The sequence below is a fragment of the Amblyraja radiata genome, chromosome 17, assembly GCF_010909765.2.
Source record: "Amblyraja radiata isolate CabotCenter1 chromosome 17, sAmbRad1.1.pri, whole genome shotgun sequence".
Taxonomy (NCBI): domain Eukaryota; kingdom Metazoa; phylum Chordata; class Chondrichthyes; order Rajiformes; family Rajidae; genus Amblyraja; species Amblyraja radiata.
This window is the reverse complement of record NC_045972.1, coordinates 3,158,614-3,173,780: the sequence shown is the minus strand read 5'-3', so window position 1 is coordinate 3,173,780 and position 15,167 is coordinate 3,158,614. Positions and strand designations below refer to the sequence as shown.

Sequence of the window (15,167 nt, the reverse complement as noted above, 5' to 3'; positions counted from 1 at the left end):
AATCTAAAAGATACCAAACTCATTGCACAGTTTTGTACCTTTGCTATGTATAATAACTGAAGACTCACCCTCTGGGTTGCTGATCAAGTACCAGTCATTGCTACTTAGTTCATATTTGTTTGGTAATGCTGGTTAATTTTATCTTTGTTTCTAGCAACAGCTTCGTATGAGGATCAAGGTGACATATAACCTCAACGGATCACCGGTGCAAGATTTAGCAGAAGTAAATAACTTCCCCCCTCAATCGTGGCAGTGATATTTGTTTTTGGATGGCAAGACCCCTCTTTTCCACCAATGGATTTTGGTAAATCATTAGGAAGATCGTATCCTAAGCGTGCCTCCATGCACATCTTAATATGTCCTGAATGTGGGATACAAAAGTAATGAACAACTCTGAGGATTATCATGCCTACAATTGCTATTGATTTTTCGAAACCTACCTATGTTAGTCTCTATCAACATCAAGGTCATTGTTGGCGTATCAGCTCGTGGTATGCACTACACATTGTTCCTGCTTTACGCTACTGATCTTTGCAGAACAGAACTTAGAACAATTGCACAGATGTAATCCACTTAGTGCTACCCTAGAGTCAATAAACGTTCAGTGGGTTTACAAGATTTCGGAGTCAAGATAGCAAAAAGCTATCATTTGTCTCTTATCACTCACATTTATTGGAAATTGGAGTAGACAGTGTTATTGCTTGGTGGGCTCTGTATCGTAATAATTTTCACATTCCAGAATGGATTTTTCATAATAAAATGTCCAATGGTCTTCAAAAGCATTTTTGACCTTTTAACGTTTACCTGTGAACGTTATTAATGGAATGACACTCAACCGTAAATGTACTTATAGTGGTGGGGGGATTGCTGATGCTTATTCAGCCAGTTCATTTGCAGAATTTTAATAATGTGCTAAATGTCTATGACGATCGATATTTAGGGCAAGAACCTGAAGTGAATTATTATTATCCTGATATGAGAAACAATATCATTTTTCAAAAACATCATTTTAATAGCCTATATGAGTCAGCACAAACTAGGTGATTTGATCTGCACTGAAAAGAGATTAGCAAACTTTTCTACTCATCTTAACTGGAATTTATGATTGATATTCCTTTTTTGTTTAGCAACTTGATTATTTCTGTCAACAAACTATGTCCGTAAAACCTTAGCAGACACTTTTGCTTCGTCTCAAAATCTGATCCATTTAAAATCAAATGACCTGGTTTTATATATTTCTTGGACAACTTTATGTATATCATGAAATCATGAAATGCCATTGTGTACTTATTATGTAACTATTATTTTCGACTTAATGTTTGCATATTCGACTTTAAAAATGGCAACAACAAAAAATTTCTGTCGTAATAATATATTATAATCCTTATTTGTTGATGGGTATCCAACAAATCTTAATCCATGAATCCTTTGAAAATAAATTAAAATCAAATCAGTTGCATTTTCAATTGCATAGACTTAATTGCAAAATGGTTCCTTGATTATCTTTACAAATTGATGTATTAAAACAATGTGGGATTAAGAGAAACTTGAAACATTTGCAATGGCTCTCCAAATGAAGAGTAATTGCAATACAAGTCGTGACCCAACAAAGAATAAGCATTGAAGCAAAATTCCGAGTGAAAAATCATGACCTTGCTTATGGTGTAAAATTTTAACTGGCTTATCACATGTAAAAAAAAAAGTGTCATTGTCCAAAAACAACAGATCACCTGCTCTGAAAATGCTACTTCTACTGGCCATTATATTTGATATTTTAACTGGTTGGATGGGATTCAGAAAAAAAGGATATTTAATTTTTATCACATAGAAACATTGCATAGTTTTTGACAAGTGGTGAATGTAGTTGGTGATATATTTACTTGATGCTCTTGCCCTTAATGCCAGCATCCGTAAAAATGAAACTCTTTCAATACATGTTACAGCAAAGGCAGGTTACGTTTTTTTAAATTTAGGGTTCCACATAAAAGATGAATGCCAGTGCTTTTTTTGTAGACAAAAAAGTGCCGGAAAGCAAATGACAGTTCCTGCAACGCCAATGGCTGCTGTATATCAAGCAACCTTACCATTTCTAACGGTGCCGGTATGTCGTACTGGCGTGTACTGATTCAAAAACAACATTGACAACTGTTCCTGGTCTCTTAAGAATATTAAAACGTAACTTTTATGTACAGAGTTGTAGACTTGCAGTTGCAGTGTGTTTTTAGTTTAGTTTAGAGATACAGCGCGGAAACAGGCCCTTCGGCCCACCGGGTCCGCGCCCACCAGCGATTTTTTATAAGCACAATGTGAAATGATCATTTAACAAGAGTACTCTGGTAAATGAAGCATCTTGACTACATTCTGCTTTCTTCATGTAAAACCCAGAAATTAATTGAAAGGAATAATGCATTATTTGCTGTTATACCTATTATAGTGAAAATAGCAGGTAGAATTGCAAGTTATCACAATTGTTAGTTTTAATACATGAAATCATAAGGCTGTTTCATTCTGATTTTAAAGTAAAAGAAATGTTGATATTGCTGGGGATGCTTTGTCAGCACCTGTATGTTTAGATTTATGTGTAGGAGCATTGAACAGAGAACCATAATTATGGATTGTTATTATCTTCAGACTTCATTTTGTTGTTAGTTAATTGACAATTTCAGATAACTTCATTAGCTCAATACCTTATTCAAATGCCTGTGCAATCTCCATTTTATAAATTCTGTTATTTAAAAAAAAAGATTATATCAAGTTTTTTATCAGTCATGGAGTCATACAACGTGGAAACAGCCCGATCCGCCCAACTTCCCACGCCAACCAACATGCCCCGTCTACACTAGGCCCAACTGTCTTTGTTTGGTCCCTATTCTTCTAACCTATCCTAATACCTGTCCAAATGTTTTTAAAACTTTTTGATTTAACCTGCCTCAGCAGCTCTGACCACTCATTCAATATTATCAGGGAAGCAAATCAACCACCACCCTTTGTGTAAAAGAAGTTGCCCCTCAAGCTCCTATTAAATCATGTCTTGAACAATCTCATCCCAATCATTGATATAGATGCCAAATAGCAATGGGCCCAGCACTTAACCCTGAGGCACACCACTGGTCACAGGCCTCTAGTCCAAAAAACAGATTTCCACCATTGGCCTCTGCTTCCTCCCATGAAGCCAATTTTCTATCCAGTCAGCAAGCTCTCCTTGTGATCTAACCTTCCAGAGCAGCCTTCAGAGACATGCGGAACCTTGTCAAATGCCTTGTTTAAATCCATACATACAACATCTACAGCTTTGCCCTTGTCAACCTTCAAACAGCTCAATCAGATGTGTGAGACACTGCCAAGTACATTCCCTGATCAATCCTATCATGTATGTCTTCAGAATGTTCTAGTAACGTTCCAACCACAGATGTTAGACTCACTGGCCTATAGTTCCCTGCGCCAATCAACTCGAGTGAGTTCCTGTCCAATACCTTCAAAGTTGGCCTTGTCCATTAGTAAATTTACATTATTTAATTACCTTACATTTGGAAAATTGCATTGTGTACAGTTTCCCAGTAAGATGGAAATTGTTTTTGGAATTTAATAAGGTAAACTGTCCATTGTCCACTTAATTATTTAAATGTATCTATAGGAGATGTGGTCATAGTTGTTCAGCCATTAAGTAATTGCAACTGTGTAAGAAGTGTGATTAGGCAAGGAATTATGCAGTCAGTTATTAAATCCACTCCCCTCCCCTGACTAGGTACATTAATTGCTGGGTTATGAGCTCTTAAAAGTCCACATATGTTTAAAAAGACTTGCATTAAGAAATCTACACAGATATTTACAGAATGCTGACAGCTATGTTAAATGTTGATGGCAAATACTTTAGCACACTTTAGAAATTATTTTCTATTACAGACCAGTGCATTTAAAGATAAGGCTTAATATCAAAGTAAAATTAAAATGTTGCATTTGTTGGAAATCTGAAATGGAAAATATTGGAAGTACCCAGATAATTGGGCAGAATCTGTGGGGAATAAAGCAGTTTTGGATCTGCGATCTTTCATGAGTCCCAATTAAAGCCATTGATCTAAAGCATTAATGTTATTTAGTTAGTGTAATTTAATAACTTCCTGTTGGCAGGGATCCAAATGTTTTCTTAATCCATAACAAGGATATTAATTGTCATGCTTCCAGTCCTTTTATTTTTGGTTTAAGTGCTCCATATATTTTTCAACCAGTGCAGTTTATCTCAGCAGAGTATATAGCAACTGTAGGTGACACACTGGCGCAGCTGGTAGAGTTGCTGCCTCATAGCGACAGAGACCCAGGTTCAATCCTGGACTCTGTTTCTTTTGGTGTGGTGCTTACATATTCTCACTATGATTTTTTTTCCAGTTTGGAAAAAGACATGCTGTTTGTAGGTTAATTGGCCTCTGTAAAATTGCCCCAAATGGATGAGAAAATCAGATAAAATAGAATTAGTGTGAATGGGCGATCAATGGACTTGGTGGACCGATGGGCTTGTTTCCATGCTGTATCTCTAAACTAAACTGAATTGGTGATATGCTAGAACCTCAGCTATCATATGTTAATGTGTGTCTGAGGAAAAGTTAAATAACCTTTAGTTTGTTTGTTGTAATCATGGCATTGTAATTTTCTTTGTTTCCTTATTATATTACTACATGAGGTGAACTGAACATGATCGTGAAATTGAATGTATTGGCTACAGATTATGACCACTCCACTTTTTTAATGTAATTAACAATTCATTTTCCTTTAAACAGAAAATATGGAATTTATCAAAACTGGAATACTTTCAAAGAATGCTGACTGGATATGATTTTTAAATCATAATTTTGAATTGTAGATAGGCCAGGAAGATGTGTATACATTAAATTAATACAAAATATTTTCATGAAGCAATGTGGGAAACACAGAGCTAGTTTGGGCAGCATCTGTGGGCAGTAAAATAGTTGTTAGAGCTGTGACCTTTCTTGAGTCCCAATGTTAAAGCATTAATGTTAGTTTTTAATGTTATTAATCTGATTCATCATAGCATAAGATTTTTTCAAAATGTAGTGATTTGAGTTGGAAGCACTGGCAGGTGTAAATATTAAAATCAGTGGAAAGGAGATGCAAGCACTCCCATACAGTTGTATAGAGACTTTCATATGAATATTAGAAAAATGTATAGTGTCAAATAATATTTGAAGAGGAGACAGTTTAATTAAATATTTGTATTATTGAAGTCTGCTGGAGGTGTTTAAAATGATGTTGGTGGTTAAGATTAAGAAATCAAACAGACATTTTGACTACTAAATTAAATTCCTTTCATACACTGTGCAATAAAGTTGAAAAAATGTTGGTCAGCATGTTTTAAGATTTTGTTGATCTACTAACATTTGTTTTTATTGCTTTGAATGTGTGCTGAGAGCAAGAGATTGCTGGTTCTGCACTTGCACCTTTAAGGCTGTACAGCCTTCATTTTTGAACCCATAGATTTGCTTTATCAACACTTCAAAGCTCAAAGTGCAGCCTTCATTGTGTTGCTGGATCATAGATGGCAAAGTGTTTTGAGTACTGGAGAGATTTTCTAAATCACGGCTTTCATTCATATGGTGTAAATGTTCACTTTATTGTGGGACTGCTTTAATACATTTCATGGATGCATCCAAGAATTTCGAGTTGGGTTAAGCATAAATTAATACATATGAATTAATTGAATTCTTAAGTCTTATGTTATCTGCCAGCACATTAATTACTGCCAGATTAATATACTTAAATTGATGATCAGTGCAGGAAATTGATTTTGCAAAGATGATTCCTCATTGCAAATAATTCATGCAACAGACTGCTATTATGCTACATATTTTTAATTACCAAGCCATTTTGCAAATTGACATCTCTTAAGTGAGTGTATCCTTCCTTTCAATTTAAAGGAAAGTATGATTGTCAGAATTATGGAGGAGTGCAGTTCCACTTTCCTGCTATTCTCAGAAGCATTGCAAAGATTGAGGGGTGAATGCTGAGGGAAGCTGACTTTGAGCATAAAAGTTGCCTTGATTTGGAACTAAATGTGTAAAATACAGGTAAAGTTATCTAATGTTGGGGACTTGTTTAAACTATTCGTATCTAATCCAAACCTTTTAAAAATTGTTTGGAATTCTGTCAGGGTGCATGATTTTTTTGTGTAAATAGCCTTTTTCATATTTGATTTCTATTTCCTGATACATTTAAAGCAAATTTTATTGGGGAAATTGAGCCTGCAGTTTTGAAAGCTGGCATTCCATTGTTCTGCATTGTTACTGTACCACATGGTGCCCTGCGAAAGATGGAATCTTCAATTGCATCAAATTTTTCACTTTTTCCATTTCATCAGATGTGCCTCGTCTGTGATTCTCTATTCTTAACTATATTGTAAGTTTTATGAAATACATCTATCATTGGGAAAATAATTACTACAATTATTTTTGAGATATTGTACAAAATGTCCATTGGTCTTGAAGTGGATGAGACATAAAAGTTATAAACACTTAACTGGGTCATTTTAGATTTGTATGTTTTGTCTTTTGGGTTGCAAAAATTGATCATTGACTAATAAAATATACAGAAAACTCCATAGTTTTTTGCAGTGTTTTATTACTAGGATGCGTAAGTCTGGATAACATGGTTACAATTTATCTTTGTTGCATTTGTTGGTTATGTGATGAATTTTAGAACCACATCCTAGTGGGCAGGTTTGCTAATACTACACTGGAGGGTTTAAACTAGATTGGCAGGGGGGGGTGGGATCTCATGCAGGGCAGGGGCAGGTGAGAGGCTAGAAGTTGGTATGAAGGGTGGTGTGGGAAAGGTTAGTGGCCAGAATAGGCAGGTGAAAGGCGGAGAGTGAGGAAGGAGGGTTGGTTTAAACTGCATGTATTTTAATGCAAGGGGCCTGACGGGAAGGCAGATGAGCTTAGGGCATGGATAGGTACGAGCGACTGGGACGTTGTAGCCATGACTGAAACCTGGTTAAGGGAGGGGCAGAACTGGCAGCTCAATAATCCGGGTACATGAGCTTCAGGGCAGACAGGTGAGGGGAAAAAGACGACAGCGGTTGCATTGTTGGTTAAGGAGGATGTCACGGCAGTGGTTAGAGGTGACATTACGGACGGTTCGTTTAGTGAGGCTATATGGGTGGAGCTGAGGAACAAGAAAGAGATGATCACCTTGTTGGGGGTGTACTACAGACCCCCGAATAGTCAATGGGAATTAGTAGAACAAATGTGCCAGGAGATTGCAGACAGCTGCAGGTCAAATAAGGTTGTTGTAGTAGGGGATTTTAACTTTCCCAATATAGACTGGGGAAATCATAGCGTGAAGGGTTTAAATGGGGTGCAATTCCTCAAAAGTGTTCAGAAGAGTTTTCTTAAACAGTATGTGGAGGCCCCCACACGTGAGAGGGCAACACTGGATCTAGAATTGGGAAATTGGGAAGGGCACGTTAATGAAGGAGGAGCCTTTTGGGACCAGTGACCACAGTTCGATTACAGTGCATTCAGAAAGTATTCAGACCCCTTCACTTTTTCCACATTTTGTTACGTTACAGCGATATTTTAAAATGGATTAAAATCTTTTTTTTATCATCAAATCTCAGAACCCAGAATGAAGAAGCGAAAACAGGTGTTTAGAAATCTTTGCAAAGTAATTAGAAATAAAGAACTGAAATATCACATTTACATAAGTATTCAGACCCTTTGCTATGACACTCAAAATTGAGCTTAGGTTCATCTTGTTTCCATTGATTATCCTTGAGATATTTCTGCAACTTGATTGGAGTCCACCAGTGGTAAATTAAATTGATTGGACATGATTTGGAAAGGCACACACCTGTCTATATAAGGTCCCACAGTTGACAGTGCATGTCAGAGCAAAAACCAAGCCATGAAGACGAAGGAATTGTCCGTAGACCTCCGAGACAGGATTGTGTTGAGACACAGATCTGGGGAAGGGTATAAAACAATTTCTGCAGCATTGCAGGTCCCGAAGAGCACAGTGACCTCCGTCATTCTTAAATGGAAGAACTTTGGAACCACCAGGACTCTTCGTAGAGCTGGCTTCCCGGCCAAACTGAGCAATTGGGGTAGAAGGGCCTTGTGGTGACCAAGAACCCGATGGTCACTCTGACAGAGCTCCGGAGTTCCTCTGTGGAGATGGGAGAAACTTCCAGAAGGACAACTATATCTGCAGCACTCCACCAATCAGGCCTTTATGGTGGAGTGGCCAGAAGGAAGCCACTCCTCAGTAAAAGGCACATGTCAGCCTGCTTGGAGTTTGCCAAAAGGCACCTAAACAAGATTCTCTGGTCTGATGAAACCAAGATTGAACTCTTTGGCCTGAATGTCAAGCGTCACGTCTGGAGGAAACCAGGCACTGCTCATCACCTGGCCAATACCATACCTACGGTGAAGCATGGTGGTGGTAGCATCATGCTACGGGGATGTTTTTCAGCAGCAGGAACTGGGAGACTAGTCAGGATCGAGGGAATGATGAACGGAGCAAAGTACAGAGAGATTCTTGATGAAAACCTGCCCCAGAGTATTCTGGACCTCAGACTGAGGTGGAGGTTCACCTTCCACCAGGACAACGACCCGAAGCACACAGCCAAGACAATGTACGAGTGGCTTCGTGACAAGTCTGTGAGTGGCCCAGCCAGAGCCTGGACTTGAACCCGATCGAACATCTCTGGAGGGACCTGAAAATAGCATTGATGTGCATCGGCGCTCCCCATCCAACCTTACAGAGCTTGAGAGGATCTGCAGAAAAAAATGGGAGAAATTACCCAAATACAGGTGTGCCAAGCTTGTAGAGTCATACCCACTAAGACTTGAGGCTGTAATCGCTGCCAAAGGTGCCTCAACAAAGTACTGAGTAAAGGGTCTGAATACTTATGTGAATGTGATATTTGAGTTATTTCTTTTAATCACTTTGCAAAATTTTCTAAACACCTGTTTTTGCTTTTTTATTATGGGGTATTGTGTGTAGATTGAAGATTTAAAAAAATGAATTTAATCCATTTTAGAATAAGGCTTGAACGTAACAAAATGTGGAAAAGGTGAAGGGGTCTGAATACTTTCTGAATGCACTATAGGTTTAAGATAGTTATGGATAGCGATGGAGAGGGTCCACGTGTTAATATGCTCAACTGTGGTAAGGCCAACTTTGAGGGTGTGATAGAAGTTCTCGCTCAAGTTGACTGGAGCAGGTTTATTTGAGGGGAAAGAAACATTGGCCAAGTGGGATGTTTTTAGAAGTGTGCTGATGAAAGCTCAGGATATGTACGTCCCCATTAGAGTGAAGGGCAAAGCTTGGCTGATGAGGGAAATTGAGGGGTTGGTCAAAAACAAGAAGGATGCATGGGACAGGTATAGGCAGCTGGGATCAAGTGCATCCCTAGAGGAGTTTCAGGAACTAAGGAGTAAACTGAAAAAAGAGATCAGATGGGCAAAAGGGGCTAGGAGATAGCTCTGGCGGGTAGCATTAAGGACAATCCTAAAAGATTTTATAAATACATGTGGGGGGAAAGGGTAACTAGAGAGAGAGTGGGACCTCTCAGGAATCAAAGCAGTCACCTCTGTGTGGAGCCACAGGAGATGTGCAAGGTCCTCAATGAGTATTTGTCTTCTGTATTTACCGAGGAGAAAGCAGTAGGACGGAGGAACTTGGGGCAGTCGATGGAAGTGTCTTGAGAGCTGTCAGTGTTACCGTCGAAAAAGTACTGAAAGTACTGTTGTGTATGAAGGTAGACAAATCTCCAGGGACTGATCCGAGGACATTGCGGGGAAACGAGAAAGGAAATTGCGGGAGCCCTGGGTGAAATTTACGAGTCGTCCTTAAATACAGGAGAGGTGCCGGGAGGCTGGAGGGTGGCAAAGAAGGGATGCAGGGGAAATGCTGGGAACTATAGGCCGATGAGCCAGCCACTTTGTATGTGCGAGGTCGTGTCTCACAAATCTGATAGATTTTTTTAAAGACATGACCAAAAAGGTCGTTGAGGGAAGAGCTGTAGATGTTGTGTACATGGACTTCAGTAAGGCATTAGACAAGGTTCTGTATGGTAGGCTGCTCTGGAAGGTTAGATCGCATGGGTTCCAAGGAGAGATAGCTGAATGGATGGCAAATTGGCTCCATGGAAGGAAGCAGAGGGTGATGGTGGAAGGTTGCTTCTCAGACTGGAGTCCTGTGACTAGTGGTGTGACTCAGGGTTGGGTGCTGGGCCCGTTACTGTTTGTCATCTACATCATTGATTTGTATGAGAACATACGGGGCAAGATTCGCAGATTTGCTGCTAACACAAAAGTGAGTGGTTTTGCAGATAGTGAAGATGGTTGTGAAAGATTGCAGCAAGATCTTGGATCAATTGACCAGGTGGGCAGAGGAATGGATGATGGAATTTAATACAGGGAAGTGTGAGGTGTTGCATTTTGGGACGTCTAACAAGGCAGGACATACACAGTGAATGGTAGGCCTCTGGGTAGTGTAGAGTAGAGGGATCTAGGAGTGCAGGTGCATGGTTCCTTGAAGGTCAAGTCACAGGTAGATAAGGTGGTCAAAAAGACTTGGCCTTCATAAGTCAGAGTATTGAGTATAGAAGTTGGGAGGTCATGTTGAAGTTGTATAAGATGGTACTGAGACCGCATTTAGAATATTGTGTTCAGTTTTGGGCACCATGTTACAGGAAAGACTAGACTAAGTGGGACCCGTTGGGTCCCTGTCACACGGGGGGCCTGGTCCCCCAATGCAATTTGTTCCCCCAACGCAATATTCCACCACTCATGCATAGCCCCCAACTGTGCAGGCACGGCTCATTTCCCCTCATCCCCCAGCATTCCCTCCCCCTCCTCTTCAACCTCCCTCTTCTTTCCCCTCTCCTCTCCTCCCCTCCCACAATCCCTCACTCTCCCTCTCCTTTCCCCTACCCTCAGTCACACCCTCCATAACTCCTCTCCACCTCCTATCCCTCTATCCCCCACACCTCACCTCCCTATCCCCCCCCCCCCCCCCCCACTTTCCCTCCTCACCTCCCCCACTGCCATATTCTCCCTCTATTCTCCACTCCCTACCTCCCCTTTAGTCACGGTGGGCACCATGAGTTTCGATGAGCTGGTGGAGATGATCTCCTCTGAGAAGGCCGTGAGGGTGAGTTACCGCAACGGTGGCGGAGGAGACGGATACGGGGGGACGGGTAGACTGGACTGGCATTGCCGCAGAGGGCTGGAGAGGGGTGAGTGATGAGGGAGAGAGAGCCTGGACCAGGGTCTCCACTAAACCCCCCCCCCCCCCCCCGCGCAGCCGCCGCTGGTGGGGGAGACGATAGACAAGTTTCTGTAAGGAGGGGAGAGAGGAGTTTGTGAGTGACGCGGGGCAGGCCGCCGCTGGTGGGGGAGGAAGGGGCGTCGCCATCCCGGCCGTGGCATTGACTGACAGGAGAAGAGACCGATCTGCATCATGCTGACTGAAGGAATCTGCGCATGCGAGTATTTTAAGATTTTTAAAGCTCGATAACTTTTACAATATATCACCGATCGGAACAAAACTTGTTGCACTCGCAGCACAGGAGAGCGGTGGGTTAAACTGGCGGAAATCGTAGCGCTATCGCGTACCATTTTTGCGCAAATATAAAAACCCTGCAAAACGGAAGAGCAAAAGATCAAAGTTTTAGTTATGTATAGATAGATATTGTCAAGTTTGAAAGGGTTCAGAAAGATTTGCAAGGGTGTTGCCTGGACGAGAGGATGTGAGCTATAAGGAGAGGTCGAGTATGCTGGGTCTCTATTCCATGGAGCGCAGGAGGATGAGGGGGAACCTTTTAGAGGTGTACAAAATAATGAGAGGAATAAATTAGGTAGATGCACAGAGTTTCTTGCCCAGAGTAAGGGAATCGAGGACCAGAGAACATAGGTTCAAGGTGAAGGGGAAAAGATTGAATAGGAATCTGAGGGGTAACTTTCTCACACAAAGGATGGTGGGTGTATGGAATAAGCTGTCAGAGGAGGTAGTTGAGGCTGGGACTCTCCCATCGTTTTAAAGAGACAGACAGGTACATGGATAGGACATGGAGGGATACAGGAAGCACTTGGCAAAAGGCATGATTGCAGGTGACACTAAAGTGCGTGGTTTTGTAGATAGTGGTTATCAAAGATTACAGCAGGATCTTGATCAAGTGGGCTGAGGAATGATTAATGAAGTTTCATAAGTTTATACGTTGTAGAAGCAGAATTAGGCAATTTGACCCATCAAGTCCACTCTGCCATTCAATCATGGCTGATCTATCTCTCCCTCTCAACCCCACCCTCCTGCCTTCTCCCCATCATCCATGACATCCTTACTAATCAAGAACCTATCAATCTCCATCTTAAAAATATCCATTGGCTTGGCCTTCTGAGGCAAAACATTACACAGATTCCCCACCCATTGACTAAAGAAATTCCTCCTTGTCTCCTTTCTAAAGCTACATCGTTTTATTCTGAAGTTATGGCCGCTGATCCTAGATTCTCCCACAAGTGGAAATATCCTCTCCATATCCAGGAAACATGGCGCCTGGGCTTGTATTCACTGGAATTTAGAACTGAGATGAAGAAAAACGTTTTCAAACACAGTTGTGAAATTGCCAAACATGGCACCTGTCTGTGGTGATGTTGCAAGCGGCACAACAGAAAATAATCAAATATAGTAGTTCTGAGCTTACCTGTATAAATGAAACCAGGACAAAGGACATTTATTGTCACATACACCAATTGGTGCAGTGAAATTGGAGTTACCATGCTGCACACAAATAAGATAAACACAACACTATAGAATTTATAATAAAAAACATCGCCCACAGCGGAATCAACGTTTCCCACTGAGGGAAGGCAATAAAAGTCCAGTCCTCTTCCTCTTGTTCACCTGTGGTCGGGGCCTATTGATGACTCCGCAGTCGCCGCAATGGCGGCCTGATATTTTAGGCCCTCTCGCCCGGATGATGGAATTCCGGAGTATAAACGGAAGAACAATCTCAGCGGCTTGGAGTTTCCAAAACGGCCCCTTCCTACCGGAGACAGCGGCTTCCGGTCCACAATCCGAGCTGACGATCCTCGGTGAAAGATCCCAGGCCTCCGCAATGTTTAAAGTCAGCGCCGCCCGCGGCTGGAAGCTCCGCAGACCACAGCTCCACGGTGTGCAAGTCGGCACGCCCAACACTCCGGAGCTCCAACATGGCGATCCCAGTAAGGCATCGTCCCGCTCCGCGATGGAATTCAGCGCTGCGCCACCGCTGAAGCTCTGGCCGGTCTCCGGCAGGAAAGGCAGCGCCAATCCAGATGGTAGGCCGCCAGGAGGGGGTGAAGATGCGGCTCGGATGAAAGCCGCATCCTCGACCAGGTAGTGACTGAGAAAAATGGTTCCCCCCCCACCCCACATAAAAAAGACTAAAGACCTCCAAAACAAAACTTTTAGACAGACTAAAATTAACAAACAGGATGAAAGGACAGACAGCTGCTGGCGAGGCTGCCACACACCATGGCGCCACCACTCGACACCACTTGAAACAACCCAAAGCAGTGCCGTAACTAAGAAGGTGCTCGTGCATTTAAACGCATTAGCGCTGGATACATAGATAGATACATGGAGAATAGGTACAGGAGTAGGCCATTCGGCCCTTCGAGACAGCACCTCCAGTCAATGTGATCAAGGCTGATCATCCACAATCAGTATCCCATTCCTGCCTTCTCCCCACACCCTTTGATTCCGCTAGCCCTAACAGCTCTATCTAACTCTCTCTTGAATGCATCTAGTGAATCGGTCTTCACTGCCTTCTGAGGCAGAGAATTCCACAAATTCACCACTCTTTGAAAAAGTTTTTGTTCATCTCAGTTCTAAATAGCCTACCTCTTATTCTTAAAACTGTGGCCCCTGGTTCTGGACTGCTCCAACATCGAGAACATGTTTCCTGCATCTAGCGTGGCCAATTCCTTAATAATTTTATATGTTTCTATAAGATGCCCTCTCATCCTTCTAAATTCCAGTGAATACAAGCCCAGTCGCTCCATTCTTTCATCATATGACAGTCCCGCCATCCCGGGAACTAACCTCATGAACCTACGCTGCACTCCCTCAATAGCAAGAATGTCCTTCCAAAACTGCACACAATACTCCTGCTGTGGTCTCACTAGTGTCCACTATTTCTAGAGCCCTCCTTGAGTACCCTGGGATGCTGACCATCAGGCCCTGGGGATTTATCAGCCTTCAGTCCCATCAGTCTACCCAACACCATTTCCTGACTAAAGCAATTACGACCTACCGACGGCAATGGAGCTGCTGAACTGTGAGGGAATTCCCGATCGCAGGGGAATCCCCAACCTGGCGGAGGATCAAAGTACGTGCAGTACCTGGAAACACCAGGGAGGCCTCCATTGTGTCCTGAAACATGGCCGGCGGTCAGGACTATAGTCCGACTGAAGCACTGGGGACTACGAGCCCCTCTCCGTACCATCCTACCAGCCAATGTTCAGTCACTGGAAATTAAAGTGGAGGACTTAAGGTCAAGGCTGCTTTACCAAAGGGAGCTGAGGGAATGCTGGGTCCTGTTTCACAGAGACATGGCTCACCCCTAGTTCCCGAGTCAGCCATCCAGCCCAAAGGTTTTCCCATCCACCACGTGGACCGAATGCAGGAATCGGGGAAAGGGAGAAATGGTGGCATCTGCCTCATCTTTGTGATACTCAGATGTAGCAAGTCCTGCTCTCCACACCTGGAACACCTGGTGGTGATGTGTCATTCCTTCTACCTCCCGAGGGAATTCACCTCCATCCTGACCGCGGTCTACACCCCACCCCAGGCAGACGTCTGTCAAGCACTGGATGAGCTGCACACCGTGGTCAACAAAAAACAATCAGCGTACCCCAATTCCTTTATGATCATAGCCAGAGACTTCAACAAAGCCAGCCTGAAGAAATCACTCCCTAACTACCCCCAGCATGTGTCCTGCAGCACCAGAGGAGCAAACACCCTCGACCATCGCTACACGGCTATCAGTTGTTACAGACTTCATAAAGAAATGCGTGGAAGACGATGTTCCTACAAAAAACATCTGAGTGCTTCCAGATGTGGACCCGATCCTGGGCATTCAAGTCTGGTGACGCAGAGGTCTGCAAGAT

General features: G+C 42.4%; 1 protein-coding gene across 2 annotated transcripts in view; it reads left to right on the top strand.

The window, feature by feature from the left end:
• The window catches only part of ap1g1 (adaptor related protein complex 1 subunit gamma 1), a 140,495-nt gene extending 133,997 nt beyond the window's left edge, over positions 1 to 6,498 (top strand). For both annotated transcript variants that reach the window (XM_033035631.1, XM_033035630.1), the window contains one exon: positions 155 to 6,498. In XM_033035631.1, coding sequence (XP_032891522.1) covers positions 155 to 256 — 102 coding nt within the window. In that variant the 3' untranslated portion in view covers positions 257 to 6,498. The remainder of the gene's footprint in view (positions 1 to 154) is intronic.
• The last annotated feature ends 8,669 nt before the right edge of the window (positions 6,499 to 15,167 follow it).